Source organism: Monodon monoceros, unplaced genomic scaffold (genome assembly GCF_005190385.1).
Source record: "Monodon monoceros isolate NGI ecotype Baffin Bay Population unplaced genomic scaffold, NGI_Narwhal_1 Super_Scaffold_16, whole genome shotgun sequence".
Classification (NCBI taxonomy): Eukaryota; Metazoa; Chordata; class Mammalia; order Artiodactyla; family Monodontidae; genus Monodon; species Monodon monoceros.
Window position 1 is genome coordinate 56,796,450 of NW_021703772.1, and position 21,343 is coordinate 56,817,792.

The 21,343-nt window shown below is 53.2% G+C and overlaps 2 protein-coding genes across 8 annotated transcripts in view; both read right to left on the reverse strand.

The window, feature by feature from the left end:
* Nucleotides 1-21,343, reverse strand: part of HOXD3 (homeobox D3) — a 40,978-nt gene that overhangs the window by 9,813 nt on the left and 9,822 nt on the right. For 3 of the 5 annotated variants that reach the window (XR_003793846.1, XM_029224662.1, XM_029224659.1), the window contains exons 1-2: nucleotides 15,214-15,238; nucleotides 518-620 (exon numbers count right to left, since the gene is read on the reverse strand). The exons of 1 other annotated variant lie outside the window; for it this stretch is intronic. The gene's annotated coding sequence lies outside the window, so the exon portion shown is untranslated. Of the gene's footprint in view, nucleotides 1-517; nucleotides 621-10,815; nucleotides 10,882-15,213; nucleotides 15,239-21,343 lie in introns of those variants that run through there. One more of the 5 variants, XM_029224661.1, reaches the window with a different exon arrangement.
* HOXD4 (homeobox D4) lies at nucleotides 533-17,742 on the reverse strand. 3 transcript variants are annotated; one of them, XR_003793848.1, is made up of 3 exons: nucleotides 16,188-17,742; nucleotides 15,214-15,652; nucleotides 533-620 (listed from the first exon to the last, which is right to left on the reverse strand). XR_003793848.1 is itself a non-coding variant. In XM_029224667.1 (3 exons), the coding sequence occupies exons 1-3, from the start codon at nucleotides 16,606-16,608 to the stop codon at nucleotides 15,205-15,207; spliced, it is 687 nt and encodes a 228-aa protein (XP_029080500.1). In that variant the 5' UTR covers nucleotides 16,609-17,742; the 3' UTR covers nucleotides 12,784-15,204. The 3 variants fall into 3 exon arrangements, 2 of the variants coding, with proteins under 2 accessions (XP_029080500.1, XP_029080499.1); XM_029224667.1 differs by lacking the exon at nucleotides 533-620 and having other exon boundaries at nucleotides 12,784-15,373; nucleotides 15,556-15,652; XM_029224666.1 differs by lacking the exon at nucleotides 533-620 and having other exon boundaries at nucleotides 12,784-15,652.

Genomic DNA, 21,343 nt, shown 5'->3' on the forward strand with positions numbered 1-21,343 from the left:
GACTGTCATTGGCAAGACCAGTCAGTATAGAAGGACTAGCCCAGGCTCTCTGCTTCCCACCAACTTAATAATAGGAGGATCTGAGATTTTATAAAGTTCAACTTATTTGAACCCTTGGAAAAGTCAGAAGGAATTTCTCATAAACACAAAAAAAGAGTTTCCTTTATCCAAGGGAAGGGGCTTTTTTTTTTTCCAGATACAATTTTCTTTCTCCAAGATTGTCAATTTAGCCTTTGAAACTACATAGAAGAGCATTTATGGCCTGATGCATTTTAATGACTGATTCTCCCACTAGACTTTGAGCTTTTTGCAGGAAGGGACTGTGTCTTATTCACCTGCGTATTCCTAACATCCAGCCCAGCGCACCACATGTAGTAAGTGCAGTAACTGCTTGTTGAATGAGTGAATGAGTGAATGGATCAGTCAGTCATTAGGTCATCCCAGGGTTTTGATGGGCAAAAGAAAGTCCTATAACACTCAGAAAAGCCAGAGCTCTCAAAAAAAGTATCTCCCCCACCTGGTTTCAAAATCACAGCATCTTTCACGGAGATGCAGATAGTCCACTCTCCGGTGACTGGGTAAGAATTGGCCGGTTAGCTCATGGGTCAGCACTGTGAAATCTACTAGGAGATAAAAGCCAAGAAGAGGACTTAAAGACTCCCAGACTTATTTTGAGGCTAGAAAAGTTTCTTCTCTTTGGTCTACATTTTTCTAGATGCTTAACTTTGTCCTCCACTACTTTTAAATGGATACCACTGGAAATGAGTGAAGAGATTTAGAATTTGAAATGCATGGAGCATGGGCGAATGAAAAATGCTTTATGTTATAACTCTATCATTTTAATCCTGCATCCATTGTATAAATAGATACTACTATTGACCTCTGCTCTGGATCATCCATTCCACCCCACCTCCCACCCGCTCTACAACCAATGAGAGAACCTCTCTTGGCATGATGAATGGACCCAGAATTAGAAGAAGAAGGAAAAAAAAAACTAAGAAAAATTCTACCGCTTTTGTGTCCTCTGACTCTTGATGGGGGGCTTACCTTCTCACCCACCCCCCTCTTCTCCTGAAAGCCCCTAATGAGTTAAAGTATAACTAATACCATTCAACCACTTTCATCTGCTTGATAAAGAAAACTCATAGGTCAGCTCCCAGGTCTGAATTCTTGATCTCATCTTTCAGGCAGCTTTCCTTCCCCCAAACTCCCTGGTTTCCATCAGGGACATCATGATGGACCACATTATCTAGACAACTTATGTAGCCTAATGGATTTGACCACTAGTACTAAAACCACTCCTCCATTTACTCATTTCCCCTATACTTTCACCAAACAGCCTAACTCAATTTTTAAAAATTCTTCATATTAGCCTTTATTTGGTAGTATAGTTGCCCATTTTGTTTTCAAATAAAAGCGAATACGCCATTAATCTTGATAAGAGAAAGACCCTTCTCAATGGAATAACAGAATACTAGGATGTAATGTTTTAGGAATAGTTTCTGTTGTTGTTCTTAAACTTATGTAATTAGGATATCTACCAAACAAAGCTGGTCTTAATCTTTCATTCATTTTCTGTGTCATTCTCTGACCATTAAAGTTACCGACTATTAAATGGACAGCTACATCCTCATCCTGTGACTAATATTTGTATGTATTTGCCCACAGGCCAAAGGACTACATGTACTCCGAGTCTGGTTAAATCTCTGGACTTTTCTGGGATCCTGCTTCCAGTCTTAAACCTTGGTCCCTCTGGATGTCAAAATGGTCACATTTGACACTCAGACCACCAGAACTCGCTGCTGTTTCTGTCACTCCATTTACAGCAGTGCAAGCAAAACATCCCCCCTCTTGCCTCCCAGGGTGACCAAGTTTATCTTGATAGGTAGACCAGTCACATTAAAATAGCTTCTTTCGGAACTGACCAAGTCTTTGAAACAGATAGCTTTACATATATATTTGTTCCTATGGCATACTCCTAGACAAAGCTCTGTGCATGTACCTCAAAAGTGCAAATACTGGGCAGCTCCATGAATAAGCACAGAGTCTGTTCTCCCACTTCTGTTTTCATTGTCTTAAGGAATTTCAAGGGTCACTCAGTGATGATCCACCACCCAAATGTCCATCTTCCCAGAGGCAAGGGCAGTAGCTCTCTCCTCACTGAAAAGGGCTTTGCAGCCTCTCCCCCACCCCAAAATGTAGAGCTCCAAAGAAGTCACCTTTCCTAAAACAGAACCTAAGGATATTGTCACAAAACTGGTTTTTTTTAAAAAAGCTTATTTCTTTCCAGAAATCACTACTCCTTGTGAACTCTGCTTGAACCTAAGAAGCAGGAACGGGTCATAAATCACTTGGACAATGGTCAACTGTTCAGTGGCTCATCTTTTCGATCCCCCCCCCCCTTTTAAGGCTTTCTTTTCTCACCCTTTGGTACCTCTGCTCATTTGGGCCCCCGACCCAAATGCCTTGGGGTGAAGACTAACTCGCGTAGGGGGAGGGGCGGTTTTCGAAGTCCTCAGCTGCCCTTTCCTCTCCTCCTGCCCTCTACCTCCCAATCCTGCTCCCCCCCTACAACCAGCCCCCCCCCCCGGCTCCCGGCCCCCCCACCCCGCCCGGAACACCGGCCGAGGCAGCCTCCCCAGAACCCCGCCGGCGCCATCCCCGGCTCTTCCTGGGGAAGGGGCACCAAATGGGGTTTGGCTGGTTCTTTCTCGTGGTCCCGGGAAGTTGCCCAGCTCAGCTCCGAGGCCCAACCGCAGGCCGGGAATGCAAGGACAAACGGTTCCCAGCCGGAAGGAAGGCGGCCTCGGAGCGACCACCGCCCGTTTCCCGGGCCGTGGTGGCCCGCCGCACCCGCCGCGCCTCCGAATCAGCCGAACCCTGATGCTTGCTCACTGACTGCACTTAATTCTGCCCGGGATCAATACCTAAATATGATACCGAATAAATAAAAGGCGCTCACAGCGGCCGGGGGACGGAGTTATTAAGCAGCTGGAGCTCTCACGGTGCATATCAATGCACCTGTCATTGTGGTTTGTAGCAAAATTTATGACTGCGAGCACGGCTGCAGTAAACGCTTCAGTAAGGAATGAAAAGAAAAACACTTCCCAAGTCCTGGCACTTTTCAGAAGTGGAAAACAGGCTCCGCGTAGGAGGAAGCGCAGCAAAAGAATTCCCTGCTCCGCACTTTTCCCGGCCCCGCGCCCCGCGAGCCGGGGGATTATATAAAGTGGCCGGTACCGGCCTCTCGGAGCAGCTCTGCTCGGCGGCCGGACGCGGGACGGGACGTGCGTAGCCTGGCCGGGGGCCGAAGACCTGCCGCCCTCCGCGGCCTCGGGAGGCCGGGAGGCTCGCCGGACGCGCGGAGGCCGGCCCCGCGCTGTTCGCCCGCCGCCCGCGGTGGCGGCGGAAAGGCCGAGGGGACTGGGGAGAGAGACGGCTGCAGTTGTTGGGCTGTGACTAGCGCCGCGATCGTCGTAAATCCCGGACGGGTAGAGTTAGACCGTGCGACTTGAAAGAGAAGGGGGAGGCGTTGGAGTAACGGTTGCTTCTGTTCCTCTCAATTTTTTCTAAGGTTCGACCTGGCCTCGGTTCCTCTCTCTGTTTTGCCTAAATCAGGGCCTTGGAAACCCACAGATCTCTTTATGGCGGACACCAATATTGCTGGGCATCCCCATTAATTCACTGGAACCTAGCAACGATTCTTCCCTCTCTGTGGGCTTTACTACCTCGGGATTTCATTTCGAAACTACTACTTTTTGGGTTTGCTCAGAATAGGATGTATTTACCGCAGAGCTGAGGCAGCTTTCTGCCCACGTTTTCCCGATCTCTCAGCCAGAGCTCTTCTGCCCTATGGGAAGCCCTGGACGCGCCTTCTAAATCACTCTTATTTAGCCCAGATAACTTAATATGTAATACGCCCTGCATTTAAGGCACTGGGCTCACCCCATTAAAGCGCCATAAATTTGAAGGCCGATGATCGGTTATCATGTAACCGGCGGCAGTTCACACTGAGGTGATCCACTTCAAAGCCGCCCTTTGTTTTATGTCTTGATGTATGAATCCTGAGATGGCTACCTTGAGTTGCAGGACAAATGGAAATGTAGTGGAAATTATTTTTAAAAATCACACCACTCACCACAATGTATGTGTGTGTGTGAGAGAGAGATTTTTCAAATTTTGTTTCTAACTCTTTGAAGGCTCTTCAGGTTCCTTTTGATAGTCTATTCTGTTGAGGTGATCTGGAACAAAATGGAAAACTCTCAGTGGCAGCCAGTTCTTTCTTACAAACACATGCAGAGACGCATTACTCCCTTTAAGGGTGTCATAATCAATGTCACTATTTTACATGGTGTCCGCAGCCACTCCAGGCACCTTCTTACTGGCAGAAAGGAGACTCAGTTGGCTCCTGGGGAGCAGATGGCTTTTAACACCAAAATCCTTGACTGGATGGGAGAAGGGGGAGGCAGGACAGTAGGGAAGGGCCAGAGCCTCCGCAGGGGGTGAGCCAAGTGGGTCAGAGGCACAGGGAAGTCATTTCCTCTCCTACTCCAAACAAGCCCTAAACGCCCCAGGTTCCCCAATCTGCCAGGCCAAGCCCACCCCTCTTAGGAGCTAAAGGGAGGGACTGTGCAGGATTAGGATGGGAGGGAAGCTACAGCACAGGGCACCAGAAAAGGAGGGTGGACATGTAGATGGGCCTGGGTGGGTCCTAGTCAAGGCTCCCGCAGGCAGCCACAGTGAAGAGGGAGCTGGGTGTTATTTCTTGGTTTGTACATTATATCTCCGATGATTTCCCTCAGTTTATTTTATTCCAGTAGGTACCCACCACATTCCTGGCCTGGGCTGCCCACAACTGGGTCGAGTTTGGGCTGCAAACCGCCTAAGACGCAAACATCCCTTCCACCTCACCCCAAAACAGACCAAGCTGCCCACCACTGCCTGCGCTCAGTGGGTGCCCGCCCCGGTCAGGTGAAAGGAGAGACGCAATCCCCCCTCTTGCATCTGCCCTGTGCCAATTAGTCGACTCAGTAGTTCGCAAACACCAAACTGCGCCCGGGAAAGCCCCACACAAAGCGTTCAGGGCCCTTCTAAAGACCAGAGCGCGCAGCCATAAGCCTTTGAAGTGACCTTTGGCTCAGGCGGCAATAACTCACCCCTTAATGAACACCCAACGGAAGCGCCTCGGAGAGATCCCGTACTGGTAGGGCTCCTAACACCGCGCCCGGGCTTCAGCTCCCCAGCCAGCCCCAGACCCAGGGGCCCCACTCCACTGAGCCGGCCCGGAGGGCTGCTCGGTGGAAGCACGATGCACCCATGCCCTCGGACCGGATCAGCGGGTCCCGAAGCCACTTTATATGATACATTCACGTGAGCGGACGTCAACTTTCGCCGCTTGGTTATTTATTTATTTGGAAAAAAAGAGTTCTTTAAAATTAGGAGCTTCCCCTCAGAAGAAGGGCTAAATTGGGAGGCCACCCGGTGCCGTGATTTCCCTGTGGCTGTAGCTAGATTTTTTTTTTCCCAGCCGCGGAGGAACAGGGTAACTTTGCTCCCGGGGGTTCTGGGGTGCTCGGTGCACTCTGGGCGCAGGAGGCTTGGGAAGGGGAAAGTAAAGAGGACCCCAAGGTGGCCAAAGTTGGGCTACCCAGAGCCCCCACCATCTTCTCCCGCGCTCTTTCCCCAGCCCACCCAGCACCCAGCACCCAGCACGGTCCCAACCAACTTCAGCCTTCTGCTTGCCCAGAATCGCAGGCTTTATCCGGCTGGCTCTGGGCCACCAGCCTCAAGTACCCTTTCCACAGCCAGGAACTGGGTGAGCAAGCGGGAGGGAGAGCCGTCTGAGAGCTGTCAAGGAAGAGCTGGTCCCTAGCAGACCTGGCCCTAGACCCCATCCCCCACCAGGAAAAGTCTTTTGAATAGGGAGCCTTGGTGCAGATTATTGAAATTTTCGGGGAAGTTATAAGTGAGTGCTCCATGGGGCCAAATGAAATGCTGCTCACAGTAATTGGATTCAGCTGACTAAGTTGGCAGGCGCGCAGCTCCAAGGCAGCGAGAGAAGAAAAATGTCCCGCGACTTTAAGTTCTGATGGAGCCAAGCGCTGGAGACTGACAAAACAACTTTACTGCTCTCCTTTGATGGCAACACCCCTGGAAGTCGGTCCCTCTCCGGCTGGGGCCCGTCCCAACCTAGGCTAAGGGAGTGTGCCTTGCTTTCTGGGTCCCTTCCCCACAGAGGCCCAGTCTGGCCTTGCCCTGCGGCTCCCAGGAGCATGGAGACGCTCACTCCAACTCATGGAGCGGCTTTCTCAGGCTTTGGCCCCGGGGAAAGACCCAGGATGACCTGTCCTGTCCTCCCACATCCAGGAGCCACAGGACACAATAAACAAAAGGATGTCTGGGATGCAGGAACCAAAATATGATTTATCATTTTGGGTTCTTTGAGGCGAAGGACCCAGAAGCCCTAAACCTTTTCTCTGCCACTATCGCAGTCAAAAACCAGATTAGTGAGGGGGAGGAGCCTCCCAAACTCTTTTGGGTAGTTTGGGGGTTCTACTGAATTTGGGGGAGAAGATGGAATAGCACTTTAACCTCGCAAGAAAAAAATATTAAGCCAACAGCAAGAGATAAAGGCATACGTATGTGGAGCTAGCTCCCAGAACAATGCAGGGAGCTGGCTGGCCACAGAGTTTCTTTTAAATACGTATAAATCAACCTGCCTGCACCCAGCCAGGCGGCTCAAGACATGGAATTAATATGATGCTCCATCTTACTTTGGCAGTGACAGTGTAAAAAAAAGTTTCTTTTTATTCATTTCATTTTCAACCCGTTCTCATAACTGTACATTTACCCCCAAAATACCTCCTCCAGCCCCCACCCTCCTCACCAGCCCTCTCCTCAAACTGCCACCTCCCCCCACAATGCCACCGGCCACCCTCCCAGCCTGGCAAGGTAGTGTGTCCTTCTAACCTTTGGGTAGGCGGGAAGCATCTCCACAAAGCTCACCTCCTTACGATCAATCACCGTCCTGGATGTATATGTAGAAGTGTATTTAGGTCTACGAGTGCTGCCTCACCAATGGCAATCATCAAAATCACAGATTACACAAAATAAATCATATTTAGTATCCCACTCAGGGCAGCAAGTAGCCCCGTGCCCGAAGATTTCATTTTGTCATGCAGTTGCTTACCTGGATCCCAATTTATCATAAACCTGGTGTCCTCGGCCTCACAGTGGGCGCCAGTGGGGGGCAGAGCTAGCCTTCCCCCCTTTGTCTGCAGACAACACTGTCCCAACCCTGGTCTTGCGCGCTCGAAGACTCGGCCATATACCCGAGCATACGGAATTCCCGGTAGAACGGAACCAGACTGAGGTTCAGCTACCAATAAACGCAGGAAGAACGAGTTCGTAGTCCCCGCGCCGGCTTTGCCTGCGCTGCACGACCGTCGGTCCACCCGCCCGCCTGTCCGCTCCCAGGCCCAGAGCGGCTGCCACCCGCGCCCCCACCCACTCCTGGGTTCCTGCCCAGCCCTCCCAGGCCCCCCAGAGCTCGGGGTTTGTTTTCCTTTCGGAATGTGGCCCTTTCTGGATTTGAAGAGAGCCCCGGAAACCCCCTCATAGTCGGCAAATACAGACGCTGCCTTCAAATGCGAGCATATTTGTTCACGTGACCCCGAGGGAAGATTGTACTGATTGAGGCTGAAACTTTCACGCCATCCAGCCCCGGAGCGCAGCCAGGCCTGGGGGCTGGGAGGAGGGGCAGGAAACGTGGGATCTCGCGGTCCCTTCCCTTGGGCAGACAAGGGTGGGTATGGGGCGGAAGGAAAGCCCCCATCCCGCGGCTCGGGAGTGACCTAGCTCCAGCCTGGCCGCCGGCAGTGGGATGCGAGCGCTGAGAGTCTCTTCCCCCACGACCTCTGACCCTGGCCCAGACTTCCATCAGGCTGGTCCGGGGATTGGAAATTTTAGAGGCTGCCTCTCTTACGGGCGTCTCCGGAGGCAGCTGTGGAGTATCAAAGGCCCAGGGTTCGCCTAGCTCCCCGGCCGCGCCCGGTACTCCGCATCCTCAAGCACCCGGGCAAGGCGCAGCCTAGTCGGAAGCGCCGCTCTTCCCCTCCCCGGGGAGGCAATTACGTTGTGGCACAGTGCAGGCTCCGGCCCTAAGGTGAGAGGCTCCAGCTCACAGACCAGGCTGGTCACCCCGAGGAACACTCCTCTTCACCACCACCACAGTTTGGGGCCTTGGCTCATTCCGCGGACGCGGCCGATGAGCCTACACTTCCAGAGCCAGAAAAGGCGCAGAAGCACGGGCCGAGACCCGGAGCGTTCTCCCCTCTCTGCGTCTGGCGAACTCCACCCAGGTCCTAAGCGGCCTGCAGCCGCCGAGGCGCAGAGTCGCTGTTTGCCGCGACCTGTGCGCCTCCAGATCCAGGCAGGGCCCACGGATCCCGCAGGCCCAGCAACCGCCAGGCCGCGGCTTCCCGCTTCCTGCGGCGCCTCCAAGAACGCGAGGGGGTCTGCGAATCAGTCCTGGCTGGGCTTATCTGGGAGAAGAGGGAGCTTCTATTTTAGAAATATTAAATCAGGATAGGTTTCCAGCACTCTCCGAGTGGTCGGGTGGAATTTACGGTAACAATTCTGCCTGCGGGAAGAAGAGTTAAAAGCTCCCGGCCAGGGCGAGCAGCCAGCCTCCAGCTCCCGGCTTGCGGTGAGCCCCACGGCACTACCCCAGCTCGGCCCGCACCCCGGAATCCCGCACCATCTGGGGGTGTCCATTCCATCCCCGAAGTCTCGCTTTCATAGCCAGCTCTGCTTCTTAGCGGCATCGGGCACGGAGCAGATGCCCTGTCGCCACTTGCAAGGTCTCGGACAGGCGAAGGCGAATGTGCCCGGCAGCCGCGGAAGAGCCAGGGAGAAGGGGGTAAGATCCTCCGCATTCCCACTCCAGAAGCACGGGCAAGTCCCGGAGAACAGGTCACAGGATCGAGCCCCCAGACCTGTCAGCGAGCCCCTCCTTTGTTCACCCGGCCGGGCCTGGCTGGAGGCCCACTCGGGGCGCCTCTTGGAGTCGGACCGTGGGTGCCCCCAGTCCACCCTCACCCGGAGGACCCCGCCCCCTAGCCTCCCGCCAGGGGCCGAGCAGCCGGCCCGCAGTAAGTGTTAATCTCCAGCCAAAGAGGGGGGGCTGCTTTGCGGGAATTTGTCTCCAGGAAAGGATCTGAGCCTTCTTCAATCGGAGCATATGTTCATAGAGCAATAAACCGGAAAGATTTACAGTCCTCGCCCGGCCCCCAACAGCCTCGCACCCTTTCAGGAATTACTTACGATGATTTATCACACCAACCCGGGCAATTGTCACACTGATAAAATAGCCCGGGCCGGTGCCCGCCAAGCCCGGGCCTTGGGAGGCTGTTGGCTGCCGGGCTGGCGGCGGGGCTGAGGAGGTTTTTTGTGGGTTCCTCTCTGGGCCTACCAGGGGATGTCGGGGTGGGTGGGTGGGTGGGGTTGGGGGGTGGGAGGGCAGCCAATTCTCATTGAGAAAAAAACGCAAGCAGCTCAGAGAAAGCGACCAGAATCTGCGCCAGAGTCACTTGCAAAGCACATAAACATTTGTCATCTTTGAATAATTGAATTAATGTGTTATTGTTTGAATGTATAATTCACAACGGAGGAAACTTTGTCTCTGTCCTGACGGGGAAATATACACACACCAAAAAAGAAATCAAAACACACACAATCCCAAAACAACCACCACACGCAGACAGCCCCCAGCTCGCCGATGTCATCCTCAAAGCCAACTAGAGGGAAGGAGGCAAAAAAAGAGAGGCCCTCCTCCCCGGCATCAGGGCCGGAGTTGCGAGCTGGAGGAGAATGCCCGCTGCTGCCCCCAGCACAGATCTCCGGCAAGCTAGGGGTGGGGTAAGGGGGTGGGAGTGGAGTGGTCCGTGGGACCTCGCAGCTCCTTGGAGTGCAGGAGAAAAAAGGCTGAAACTGGAGCCAGCGGGAGAGACAGCTCCTGCCTCTCACCCTGGCCTCTTCTCCCCCAACCCCGTTTCCCTTCCCCCGAGGCTTCTTCCCTTCACCCCAGAGTCTCCCATTCCTCGGGCGGCGGGGACTTCTCCCTGTCTTTATTTTAGATCTTCTCCCCAAATTAAAGATACAAAAATCGAGGGGAAGAGGGGCAAACTCCTTGCTGGGGTGACAGAAGCAGCAGAGCGTGGGTGCGTGGGTGGGTAGTGGGACAAGCAACTCGGAAATCATTATCTGTTGGTTGAAACCTGCCTGGGGTAAAATTTCAACTCGATTTTATAGCCTTCCATTATGACGCAAAGAAAAATTTACGACCCTCGCTTGAAAAGAGGGCCGAGGCCTTTTCTCACCGGTTTAAGAATAGGCAGCAGATGCCGTGACAGCGACCATTGTTCCCGGTAGACACAGGCGACCGAGCAACCTCGGCCCGCGTGCGCCAGGCGCGTCCCCCAGCCGGGCGGGTTTTTACTACTCCTGTCGCCTCTGAGCAGCCCGCGCGCACCCTCGCCCCTCGCCCCCCGCACACCCTCACACACCCTCTCTCTCTCTCGCTCGCTCGCTCTCTCTCACACACACACACACACACACACACACTCGGCGGCTCTCAGTAATTTTTCATAAGTGCAAAGCTTTGCTGAACCAAAGGTCACTATCCAAGCCACTAACAACTTCTCGCCGGCGCACGGTTCCAAATCAGGAAGCAAAGGGAACTATTTGTCAGTGGCCTGACAGCTAAGTTCATTAAGGATTTAAATCAGAATAAATAAAAGTCGCGAAAATATTTACCTGCCGGCCGCGCTCCCGCGCCCGCCGCCTGGGGCCGAGGGTGGAGGGCTGGGGGCGCCGCACGGCCCCCCTCGGCGGGTGATATTCTTGGGATCCCTGCACTTTCCAAGTCGGAGAGAGCCCTTTGCGTGGCAGATTAATGACGACTCCGTGTTTCTTAAGGGACGTGCTGAATTAATTATTTCACCAATCACGTGGTCGGGACTTGTAGAAATCTATTCTTATCATCTTCCTCGCACTTTGAAAATTCTCCGGGTTATGAAAGGCCCTCCCCCGGCTGGCGGCGAGCCCCGGCCGCCCAGCCCGGCGCGGGGGGCAGGGAGGGCTCCCCAACATGGCGGGCGCGCGGGAAGCGCAGTCTGCCGAGGGTCCCGATTTACTGTACTGTACTCCGGCGGGCTCGGCTGTGCACTCGCTTCCTCCTCATCCCTGCCCGCGATTCAATACACACAACCGTACTGATGTATTGGTGGGCACAGGAGGAGCCATTAACCAGAAGACGGGCAGAGAACAATCATAAAATGTGTCTGAATATTTAAACTTCTGTCTGCGCACTTATAAATACACATGTCCACGCGTCTGAGGCGAGCCCTTCCATATATTAAGGACACATGTCTGATTTTATGCATTCTGCTCATTTCCTGTCGCGAGTAAGGCCCCCTCCCATCTATTTTGGGACTCCTGTCTTGGCCCCCTCCTCAAGGCGAAGCCAAGACGAGAAAAGCCCTCGTGAAAAAAACAGCACACGCCACTTTTTATAGTGGGGAGTGTTTATTGTGGTCTGGAGGGCGGAGGGGGCACTCGGGGGAGGAGGGGCAGGTGCTGGAGGCCCCGGTGGGGCTGAACAGCACAGGAGAAGTAGAAGGAGCCCAAGATTGGAGGCCAGAGGGGTGAGATCCGAGCAGCCACCCGCCAGCCCCAGGTTGGCCCAGAACCCAGCACCAGACACGCCCTCAGAGTTGGGGGTCCAGGAGATCTCTCTCACCCACCATGTCACAAAGAGAGACCGAGGGGGCCTGGGGCTGATCCGGGCCATGCTGAGAGCCAAACTGGAGCCTCCTTTTAGCCCGGGAAGGTACTTATTTTCCTTTTAAAAAATAATGTCCACCCCGCTGCAGCCTGAATCCAGCCTTAGGCTTCCCAATTCTCACAACATATGATGGCCAAATTGGGAGTGTAGGCATGGGGGAGGGGGAAAATGGTAGAACTGCTAAGGCTTACACAGTTTAACCTTCACACATCAGGCACATTACAGAAAATAATAAATTGTTTATATTGGATGTTAGCTTTTAGAAGACCTAATGAAGAATGCTTCTGTGGAGGCACCAAACAGGAGGGAGATTTCGCTACACCTTTTATTATTTCAAATATAGATCAATGAATTACATCAAAACTACAGGCAACAATTAGTATAAATAATACTTTAATCAGTGGCAGCAAAACATTGGTCAATTCTATTAAAAAAGCATCTTGTGTGAACAGACACCATGGGGCTGACTGACAATGTCATCGCCCAACAAAAGGCTGCAATGGACAAAGTGAGATGGGAGTCTGAGGAGCAATGTCCTCGCCAAACACTTCACTCCCCCCAGTCACGACCCCAACATACCATTGAAAAAACTCAAAACAAACACTTCTGGCTCATATTTGGGGGAACAAACTGGAAACAAATAAAAGCAAATGGGCACTGAGGCTTCCTACATCTAGGTTTCTCCAGAGTACGTTCCCAGATGGAAACTCATTTCCTTCCCTGCCCTAGGTGACTGGGGGGCCCTGCTTCTTCCCTGCCCCACTCCTGTGGGCCCAAATGGATGCTGGGGTCCGATTGGGACCTCAGGGTTGAGGGCCGCCCTCTGGGCCATCCAGGCTCCATTAACATTTCAAAAGACAATCCCTAGAAGAGGAGAAGGAGAAGTGAGACTTATAAACAAACAAGTTGTTTCTCTGATTAAGTTACTTTCCAAAGTAGTGGGGCTATTTTTAAGAAGGACCTTGGGTTTTCTTCATCAAAACATGCCTCTTGACTTTCCTCTGGGGCAGGAGTGAAGGCAGTTAAGTAGTTTGGCATTTGGTCTGAAGCTGGAGTGAGTAACCTGAACTTCTGGGAAGGGGGAAATCTATGTAATAATCTTTGCAATACATATGTAGTTGGATGTTGTGAAAATATATATTACCCCCTCCCAAGGAGAAGGTTCAATGTATTCACAGATTCGGGTTTTAGGAAAGAATCTGAGCAACTTTCCAACTTGCCTAAGGATAGCGGCCCTTTTCAAATCCTACATCCAAAGACTGCTCTCCATGTTCGAGGGGGAAAAAAAGAAGAGAAGGGTAGTTAGAGTCCAAAAGGTTAAGGGTTTAGAGGTCAGTCCTCCTGGCTGAAATACAGCTAATCGAATAGAAAATTTGTCCTCTGGATGAACCTGATTCTGTAATTTAGCCGAACTTCAGTAAAATACCTTTTCAGCTTCTCAACGTGAGGGCATCAGAAAAAAGACGTCTTGACTATGTATGAACTCTGTGCTTTTTGTCATAGAAACAATGATGCAAATAATGCAGGAATATCCATCTTTAATATCCCGACGTGGCGATATTCAAGTATTGCCATGTGCAAGTCTGAGAGCCAGGCTCACCCCAAGGAGGAACAAAGAGCTGTCCCTAGGGTCTAATACAAAAGAGCAAGGCTTGGAAGACACTTTAGAGAAGTGGAATTTCAGCCTAGGGACTCCAGTGAATACCTGCCCTCAGCTCTCAGGAGACACAGAACCAAAGAATATGCCTGTAGAGAAAGTCTTTTTCCCCCTACACTTAAATATATTTTAAAAATTACCTCTGAAATCTTCTAAAGTGTTCTCAAGCACTGAAAAAATAGCCCCAATTCTGAATCTCCTTTTCAAGCTCACCCCCTCTCCCTCCCCACTTTTGTGACTTTTCAGTAGCTACAACCAGGGGTTTCTTTTTGGAGCCCGAGGCTTTGCGGTTTAAATTTCTGAAGCCTTGTTTCATTTGAGTCTATGAACTCTGGCCATTACCTTTGACTCTTTCCCTTATCCTTAAGGGTCAACATTTTAGAAAAGTGAGCTTTGAACCCTTCCCAGGCAAGGCATAAGAAAAATGACTAAAGAACATCTCCCCTGTTGTTTGAGAGCGATTGTTTTTAAACCACTATTCTCAAGGCAAGGGAGAGGAGAGGGCCTGAAAACTTTTATACTTTCACAAATTCTGCTAATTAATGGGTTGAGGAAAACTTCCTTAGATTTGTTTTTTAAAAAATTAAAACTTAGGGAAAAAACCCTAAGACCAACTTTCGTGGACTTCTAGATTCAATTAGTTTTTCTTTCATTTTTTACAGCAAGACTTCCTCACCTTCCCACTTTCTCCCCAACGCACATTCCCTCTCTCATATAGGCAGGCCATACACCAATGCCTATAAAATACTGCTATATGGGGTATTTGGGGACATTTGGAATCCAGTTGGAACAGAAAATTCAGTCATTATCTAATGACCCAGAACACAGAGGTTTTGTTTTCTTTCCCCAGAAGGAAAATGTTGGACCATTTGTTTCTTTCTTTTTTCCCTTTCCTTTAATCACCCAGAACTGGTTGTAAGCACAGTGCTGAGAAAAGCACATGTGGAAATATATTTTCAGGAACTCAACTTTGAGTGGATCCTTTGCTTCCCTCTAGAAGGGTTAAGGGCCCCCTACACACATTTCCGGGGAGTGGGGAGGGGGTGGAGTTCAAAATGCCGGTTACAGCCAGAAGTAAGTCCACGCATCTCTTGATTCTGCTCCCTGAAACCCAGCCCCTTTCACCATGGTAAGTTTTTTGGCAATAAGATGTCAGTTATTTCTGCACCCCAATTCCCCAACAAATAAATACTTAAGCAAATATAATCTAAACATACAACAACCCGTTTGCACTTCCTTCTTAGACTCATTTCTTTGGGCATGGGGCCACTGGGAGCAAAAAAAATTTTTTTTCACACTGGAAATTATACAGACAACCCAGAAAGTTCAGAAATCCTGGCCCAGCCCTCCTGCTTCCACTGAAAGCACCTAGCGCAAGGGTGGCCAGCCTTCTGCCTCAACACGCCCACATTATGAAACCACAAAGATCCCTGGAGGGGCGGGGGGGATGGGGAGGATGTTCAAATTCACACTGGGATAAAGCATCCAACCTTCATTTGCAAATTCAAAATCCAACAGCGGAGATTTTCAGGAGTTTAATGACTCGCCAAGGTTTTATGTTCTCAGTAGCTCCTGCCATTTGATAATATACTTAGAGAGAGAATCCCGCCCCCCCGCCCCCCATCCCCGCTCCAGGGAGGGGGCTACCCTCGGGCAGGGTGCTAACCTAGTCCGAGGTAGGCCTGCCTGTCCCAGGTCCACCCTACAGTACCTTAGAGCCCAGGGAGGTGACAGCAGGCCCGGCCTGCCCCCGCAGCTTCGGCTCAGCCGGGAGCTCAGGGAGGGATGGGCCCAGGGTCCCCACTTCTATAAGGTCGTCAGGTCCGTGTGGTGGTCCTTGGCCAGCGGCTGCAAATGCTGGCCAGGGGCAGCTGAGGAGGAGCAAGAGGAGGAGGAGGATGAAGACGACGACGACGAGGACCTGCCTTTCGTGTTGGGCAGCTTGTGATCTTTTTTCCACTTCATCCTCCGGTTCTGGAACCAGATCTTGATCTGGCGCTCGGAAAGACACAGGGTGTGAGCGATTTCAATCCGACGGCGCCGCGTCAGATACCTGTTAAAATGAAATTCCTTTTCCAGTTCTAGGACTTGCTGCCGGGTGTAGGCCGTCCGGGACCTCTTGGGCTCCCCGCCGGTGTAGTTGGGGTTCACTGCGAGACAAGCAGACCGAACACTCAGGTCAGCGCCCGGCCTCGGATTAGGCCACAGCCGCTCACTTCCTGGCGCGCCCCGAGGCCCGGGCCCTCCCCGCGCGCTCCTGGCCCACTCCCTGCCTCTCGCCCGCCCGCCCTCCCAGGCGCACACTCTCACTCCCACCCAACCCCTCGGACCCACCTGCTCCCCTGGGCTCCCGGGCGGGGATCCCCAAAAGTGCCCCCATCTCCCCAGCCCACCTCCCGCTCCAGCATTCCCAGGCATTTTGGAAATCCCCTCTTCCACCGCGTTCCCTCCGCTCTGAAAATGGAGTCCTCCCCCCCCCCCCCCCCATCTCCACCCCCTTTTGCGCCCAGAGCCAAGCAGCCAGCCACATGGTCCCGGCCTGCTCCCTCGGCTATAAAAATTTATGGAGAGAGTAATTGCGGCGCCCATTGAAGCCCCACACGCCCCCACCCACTCGCACCCCCTCGCGGGGTCCAGGCCGCCGGGCTGGGGTGGAGACTGAGAGGTCCTGGGCCCGTGCCTTACCGGAATTCACGTGCACCTTCTTCATCCACGGGTAGACCACGGCCGGCTGCTTGAGGGCCGTCCCAGGGGGCGGCTGCTTGGGGCCGCCCGGCTGGCTGCAGGCCCGGGAGCCGGGCAGGGGCGGGGGCGCGGGGCACGGCTCTCCCGGGGCACCGTAGTGGCCGCTGGGGCCGCCGGCTTCTTGCCCGTGACCCCGCGTGGGCAGTGCCGAGCCGGGCCCGGGGCCGCCGCCTCCGAAGGTCTGCTCACCGAAGTCGGGCCGTGGGTAGAGCCCCGGGGGCTGGAAGTCGGCCCCCTGCGCGCCGCCGCCGTAGTAGTCAGCGCCCTGCTCGCCTAGGTAGCCACCCTGCAAATATTCCTCGCACGGAGGAAACTTGGGGTCCACATACTTGGAGTTCACCATATACGAACTCATGGCCATTAATTTCAGAAGGTAGAAAATACTAATTTTTCTCGTGTTGTCTTTTTTTCTCCTTCCATAGGGCCCTCCTACTTGCTGTCAACTGAATAAAGTTGGTGGCCATGTGACCAGACCAGCCAATAGCGAGGGAGTGAGTTTATCACCGGGTTGGTGAGCATCTCATAATTTTCACAAATTTAACTAAATAACATACGTGTAATCAAGTGACTTGCCGTGGCACATTTGAGGGCCCCTGCCAGATGTTAAAGTAGTTCTAATCCCAGCATCCTCATTCCCCACAGGTAACCCCAGCTTTTGTCTGCCACTGACTTTGCTAACCTCCAGTGCCCCCGCCACTCACCCCGCCTGTAATCAGCCCCCCAAAATGGGCACAGTTCAAGGGGGAATGAATCCTCATATCTGTCAGGGTGCATGGCATCAAAAAGTGGGCGGAAGAGGTGGCTTCTGAGTTGGGCAGAGAACCCCAGGCAGGCAGGACTCCCGCCCGCCCAGCCTGCGGAGCGGGGACTCTGCCATACAAAGGCCGAATCCCGGCTTTGTCTTCATCAGGGTCACCCAAAAGTTACTACAATCTGGCTGGCCTGAATCAAATTAGGCAATGAGTAACTGCCAAGCTTTCTTCGAGGCCGGGGTGTTTCCAGCCAAATCTTGGCCCTTGCTGGTATGGCAAGAAGCCCCCGTGATGCTCTAGCCAGGGCAGCTGAAGGGTAGCCCAGGAAGGTGGTGAGGGCACCCCCAGCTCACCCAAATGGACCCCAAAGGACCCTAAACTCCTTCTGCCCAGCTCACCTTCTTCTCACATGGCAGTAACGGCCAATGAGGCCCTTCATTGGGCACCCTCCAACTTTATGCCCCTGGAGGGCAGACCTGGGGCTGGGGCGACCTGGACTCCCACCTTGCTCCCCAGTGCCCCCAAACCTAACCCTCTGGCCCTGCGTTCATGCAACCAATTAGGGTTTTACACAGGGGGCCCTGTTTAAAGGTGAGGAGCTTCTCCAGGAGAAGGCTGCTCTATGTCACCAGGCTCAGACAATCCTCCTGGAGTCCAAGGTAATAAAACAGAAAGAGGCGACTGACCCGCCGGCTGCCTCTGGCCTCCAGTTCTAATTCTGGCTATTGCGGAGAAATGTGAAGTTTTTGCATCGACCATATATTCCCCTAGAATCGAATCTGTGACTATGTGGATACCACACAAATTCGGTTCTACAGGGTATATATAGACAACGTTACTACCTCCGGGTTCCACCCAGAGCGAGTACCCAGACTGTTGCCAGCCCCCGCCTCTTCCTCGGAGCCGCCACCAGCCCAACGCAGCCACCCTGCCTTTCAGAGATGGTTCAGGTAGCCTGAAGCGCTTGGTGGCAATTTGCAGCAACGAGTTCCCCATCCTTGTACCAGGGCCGGGGTTACCAAGAAGCCAAGGAGTCAGGACAGTCTTCTTAAGAAAGAAAGAAAAGAAGAAAAATAATCCATCCCAGAAATGGCGGCTTTATTACCCCCCTCTCCGGATCCACATAACCCCCACTCCCTTAGCAAGTGGTATTTTCCAGAAAGGAGCAAATGCCCTCAATGGCAGAAGAAAAAGAGGCAAGAGGGAATATCCTCTGCTCATTCTTCTGCCCACTGTCAGGGCAAGCCAGGTTGTCTGACAAAGCTAGTTCTCCAAGAAGTCGCGCATTTACCTTCCAGGGCCCTGAGCCCGGCTGGCTTCTCCGTCTGGCTGCTGCTGCAGACCCCAAGGCAGGCGCTGCTTGCAGGCACCGAGCTGCCCTGGGCTGGGGCCGGCGCACTAATGGTGAAGGGCAGGGCAAGGGGTCACTCGAAATCATTTACAAACATATCACAAAGTTTCATTATTTTTGCTTTGCCGACAGCAGCACACAAGAGTACAAAAGTTCACGAGTTGTGCCCGCCCCAGCGCAGTCCAGGGCTCACCCCTCGCTTCAGGGCACCAAGAGCACTCAGGGCCCGGATGGGTTTCAGGGGCAGAGGGATGCCCGGGCTCGGGTGGGGCTTTTGGATCCCTGACTGTAGGCTAGAGGTGTTTAAATTTTTTTGATTGTTTTGATTTTACCCTCATGATTCAAAAATTATTTTCAAGCCTCAACCTGGGCCTGGTGCGGTGGAGCCCCCCTCTGCCTGGCAAAATTGGCTGGCTTCTCCTACTCTGCACTGTGCACGCTCCCTGCTCACTCCCCCACCGCCATCCTCTGGTTCCAGTGCTTTGGCTATTTTGTAGGGATATCCTGGGTGCCAATTCTAACAAGAGCTCTGAGGCTGCCCCACACCCAGCCCCCTTGTCCCGGGGGGCTCCCCCCAACTTCCTCTAATGCCAAGAGCTCCCACACACCTGCCTTCCTGGGGACCTTGGGCCTAGGCTTTATCCAGACAAATTGGGGGAGCCTGCTGGGACAGGTGGGGAGCCGGGTGAGGGTACATACACATTTTCATATTTGTTAGACGCTGTGACCTGCATTTCACCTTATTGCTCAACTTGTTCAGACAGGTCAAAGCCAATGAGTTATTGATGAACAAAAGCGTTAAATATTCACCTCCCGCTCAACTGCCCATACAAATGCTTTTGATGTCTCCGGCTTTTTGTGCTGTGTTCAGCTACAGGGTGCTGATCGTGGGTTTGCAAGCAAGGAGCATCCACAGAGATAAGCACCCAGAGCCAGGGCAGCCTCAGGAAGAGGGCAAGACCAGGAGTTCCTGGGGACACTGGATTTTCCAGCCTGGAGCCCTGAGCCCTGTTTCACTTGAGACAGCCTGATTCATAGAGGTGAACTATGTACTGGGCGGAACCTCCACTCCTGGGGGGTGGGCACAGCCCCCAGGGAGTCGATTAGGCTGCCCAGCCTGGAGGGCAGAAACCTGGCCCAGAGCCAAGCCTTAGCTTCCCGGACCCTAGAGAGAGGATGTCTCACCAGGGAGGGAGGGTGCCTGGTTCCTAACATCTTCGCACATTCCATCTCCTATGAAAATAAAATCAGCTCCGTTTTGCATGAGGGAGGGGCCACTGGTCTTTCCTTGATTCTCTCCCCACTACCATCATCTTAATGAGAGAGCCTTCCTGGAGATTTCACAGGCCTCCTCAGAAATGTACCTGTCTTCTGCGGCATATGCAACTCAGAAAGATCCAAACTTCCAGGCCCAAGACCCCAAGAATCTCTGCCCCCCCCCCCCCCCCCCCCCGCCACGTCTGCCTGCAACGCTAGCGGCTCAGGCGCAGAAATTCTCAAATTGCAGTTATAGAGAAGCAGAGGTGAACTAGAAGGGCCGTATCCCTCCCTCCTCGCTCGGCCGCAGTTCCTCAACCCAGGGCCTAAACCGCCGCGGCTGGGGCTGGGGCCTAGGGAGGGGGGAGGAGGGACTTCCACGTAAAGCTCAGAATTCGCAGCCCTTCCCGGAAGCCGGCCAACCCCACACACCCGCAGCCACAGAGGGTTACGGTTTTTTTGTTTGTTTGTTTTCTTTTTACAAAAAACTAGAGAAGGTTGGGCCAGGCTGAACCGGGTTGAGCTGGGCTGGGCGGCAAAGGGGGATAGCGCTGCCTGGGTGTTCAGCAGGTTGATTCGAGCAGAAAGCGATGCTCGCCGCGACTTGTTAATAGGGCGGGCTGCTAATTAGCTGCAAGCTCTTCACAGACGCGTTCGCTGCGGCGGAGCTGCACCTGTGCGAGCTGGGGAGGCCTGGGAAGGCCGGGAAAGTCCAGGGAGGTCCAAGGAGACAAGGGCGAGAGGCCGCGGCCCGTTCCCTTACTTTAGGTGACTGTAAACCAGGCCCCAGAAAATTTTTCCAAGAGTCCAACTTAGATCCTCCACCTCCAGCTCGAGCTCCCCTCTCACAGTCAGGCCTGGGGAGGCAGGGCTGCTCTTCCACCCGCCCACTCCCCTGGCGCGGCCCTTCGCCCCTACCACCCCAGTTATCAATACCGCCCCTTCTCGATTCGGAAGAAACGGGAAGGTACTTACAGCGGCGGTTTCTCACGGTCCCGAACCTGTTGCAATGAAAACGGGGGTCACTTAAATTCCACAGGATAATAAAGATAGATGATACACAGAAAAATGACAAGGCCCAGACACCCCGCCAATACCCAGACCTCCCTCCTGCTTCGGACGCCCGCCCCCAGGAACTGCGCCAAGTTCTCCGCGCGCGGAGCGGGAGACTGCAGTGCTCAAGGGCAGACCCACGAGGTAGGAGAGTATGGCCCCCATCACCTCCCCCACTCTATGCACCCCTTGAGCAAAACCTTACTTTTTGCTTGGCCCGACTCAGGCTGTCTGTAACAGGGTCTCCCCGTGGGAAAACGGGAAGCGAGGAGAAAACGGGCCTTTGTGTGTTTTCTTCTGCACAATCGGCGGGGTGGGCGCAGGTCCACTGGGGAGGGGGTTAGCCGCTGCATCTGTCCCCAGCCCCAGCTCCCCGTCTGTCTCGCGCTAGGAGCAACTCAGACCCCTTTTCCAATTTCAGATTGGTTTCAAATTCCCCAGCTCCAACCAGCGCTCCCCTAAAACTGTCTTTTCCTTCCCAAAGAAGTACCAGACAAGGCTAGGACTTGCCTTCCCACTTCTGCTCTAATTCAAAACAAAGAGCAATTTCCAAGGGAAATGAGGACCCAAATAATAATCAAGGAAGAGGAAAACCGATGGGTTTAAAGGTAAATGGCAATGCTTTAGACTCTTATCCAGCGCTATGGATATGACATCATTTCGTCAGCATTTTTGCTGGAGGA

Coding starts and splice junctions, on each gene's coding strand:
- HOXD4 (XM_029224666.1), bottom strand. CDS start 16,608: ATGGCCATGAGTTCGTATATGGTGAACTCCAAGTATGTGGACCCCAAG. Junction 15,653..16,187: donor GAAGGTGCACGTGAATTCCG/GTAAGGCACGGG, acceptor CTTGTCTCGCAG/TGAACCCCAACTACACCGGC.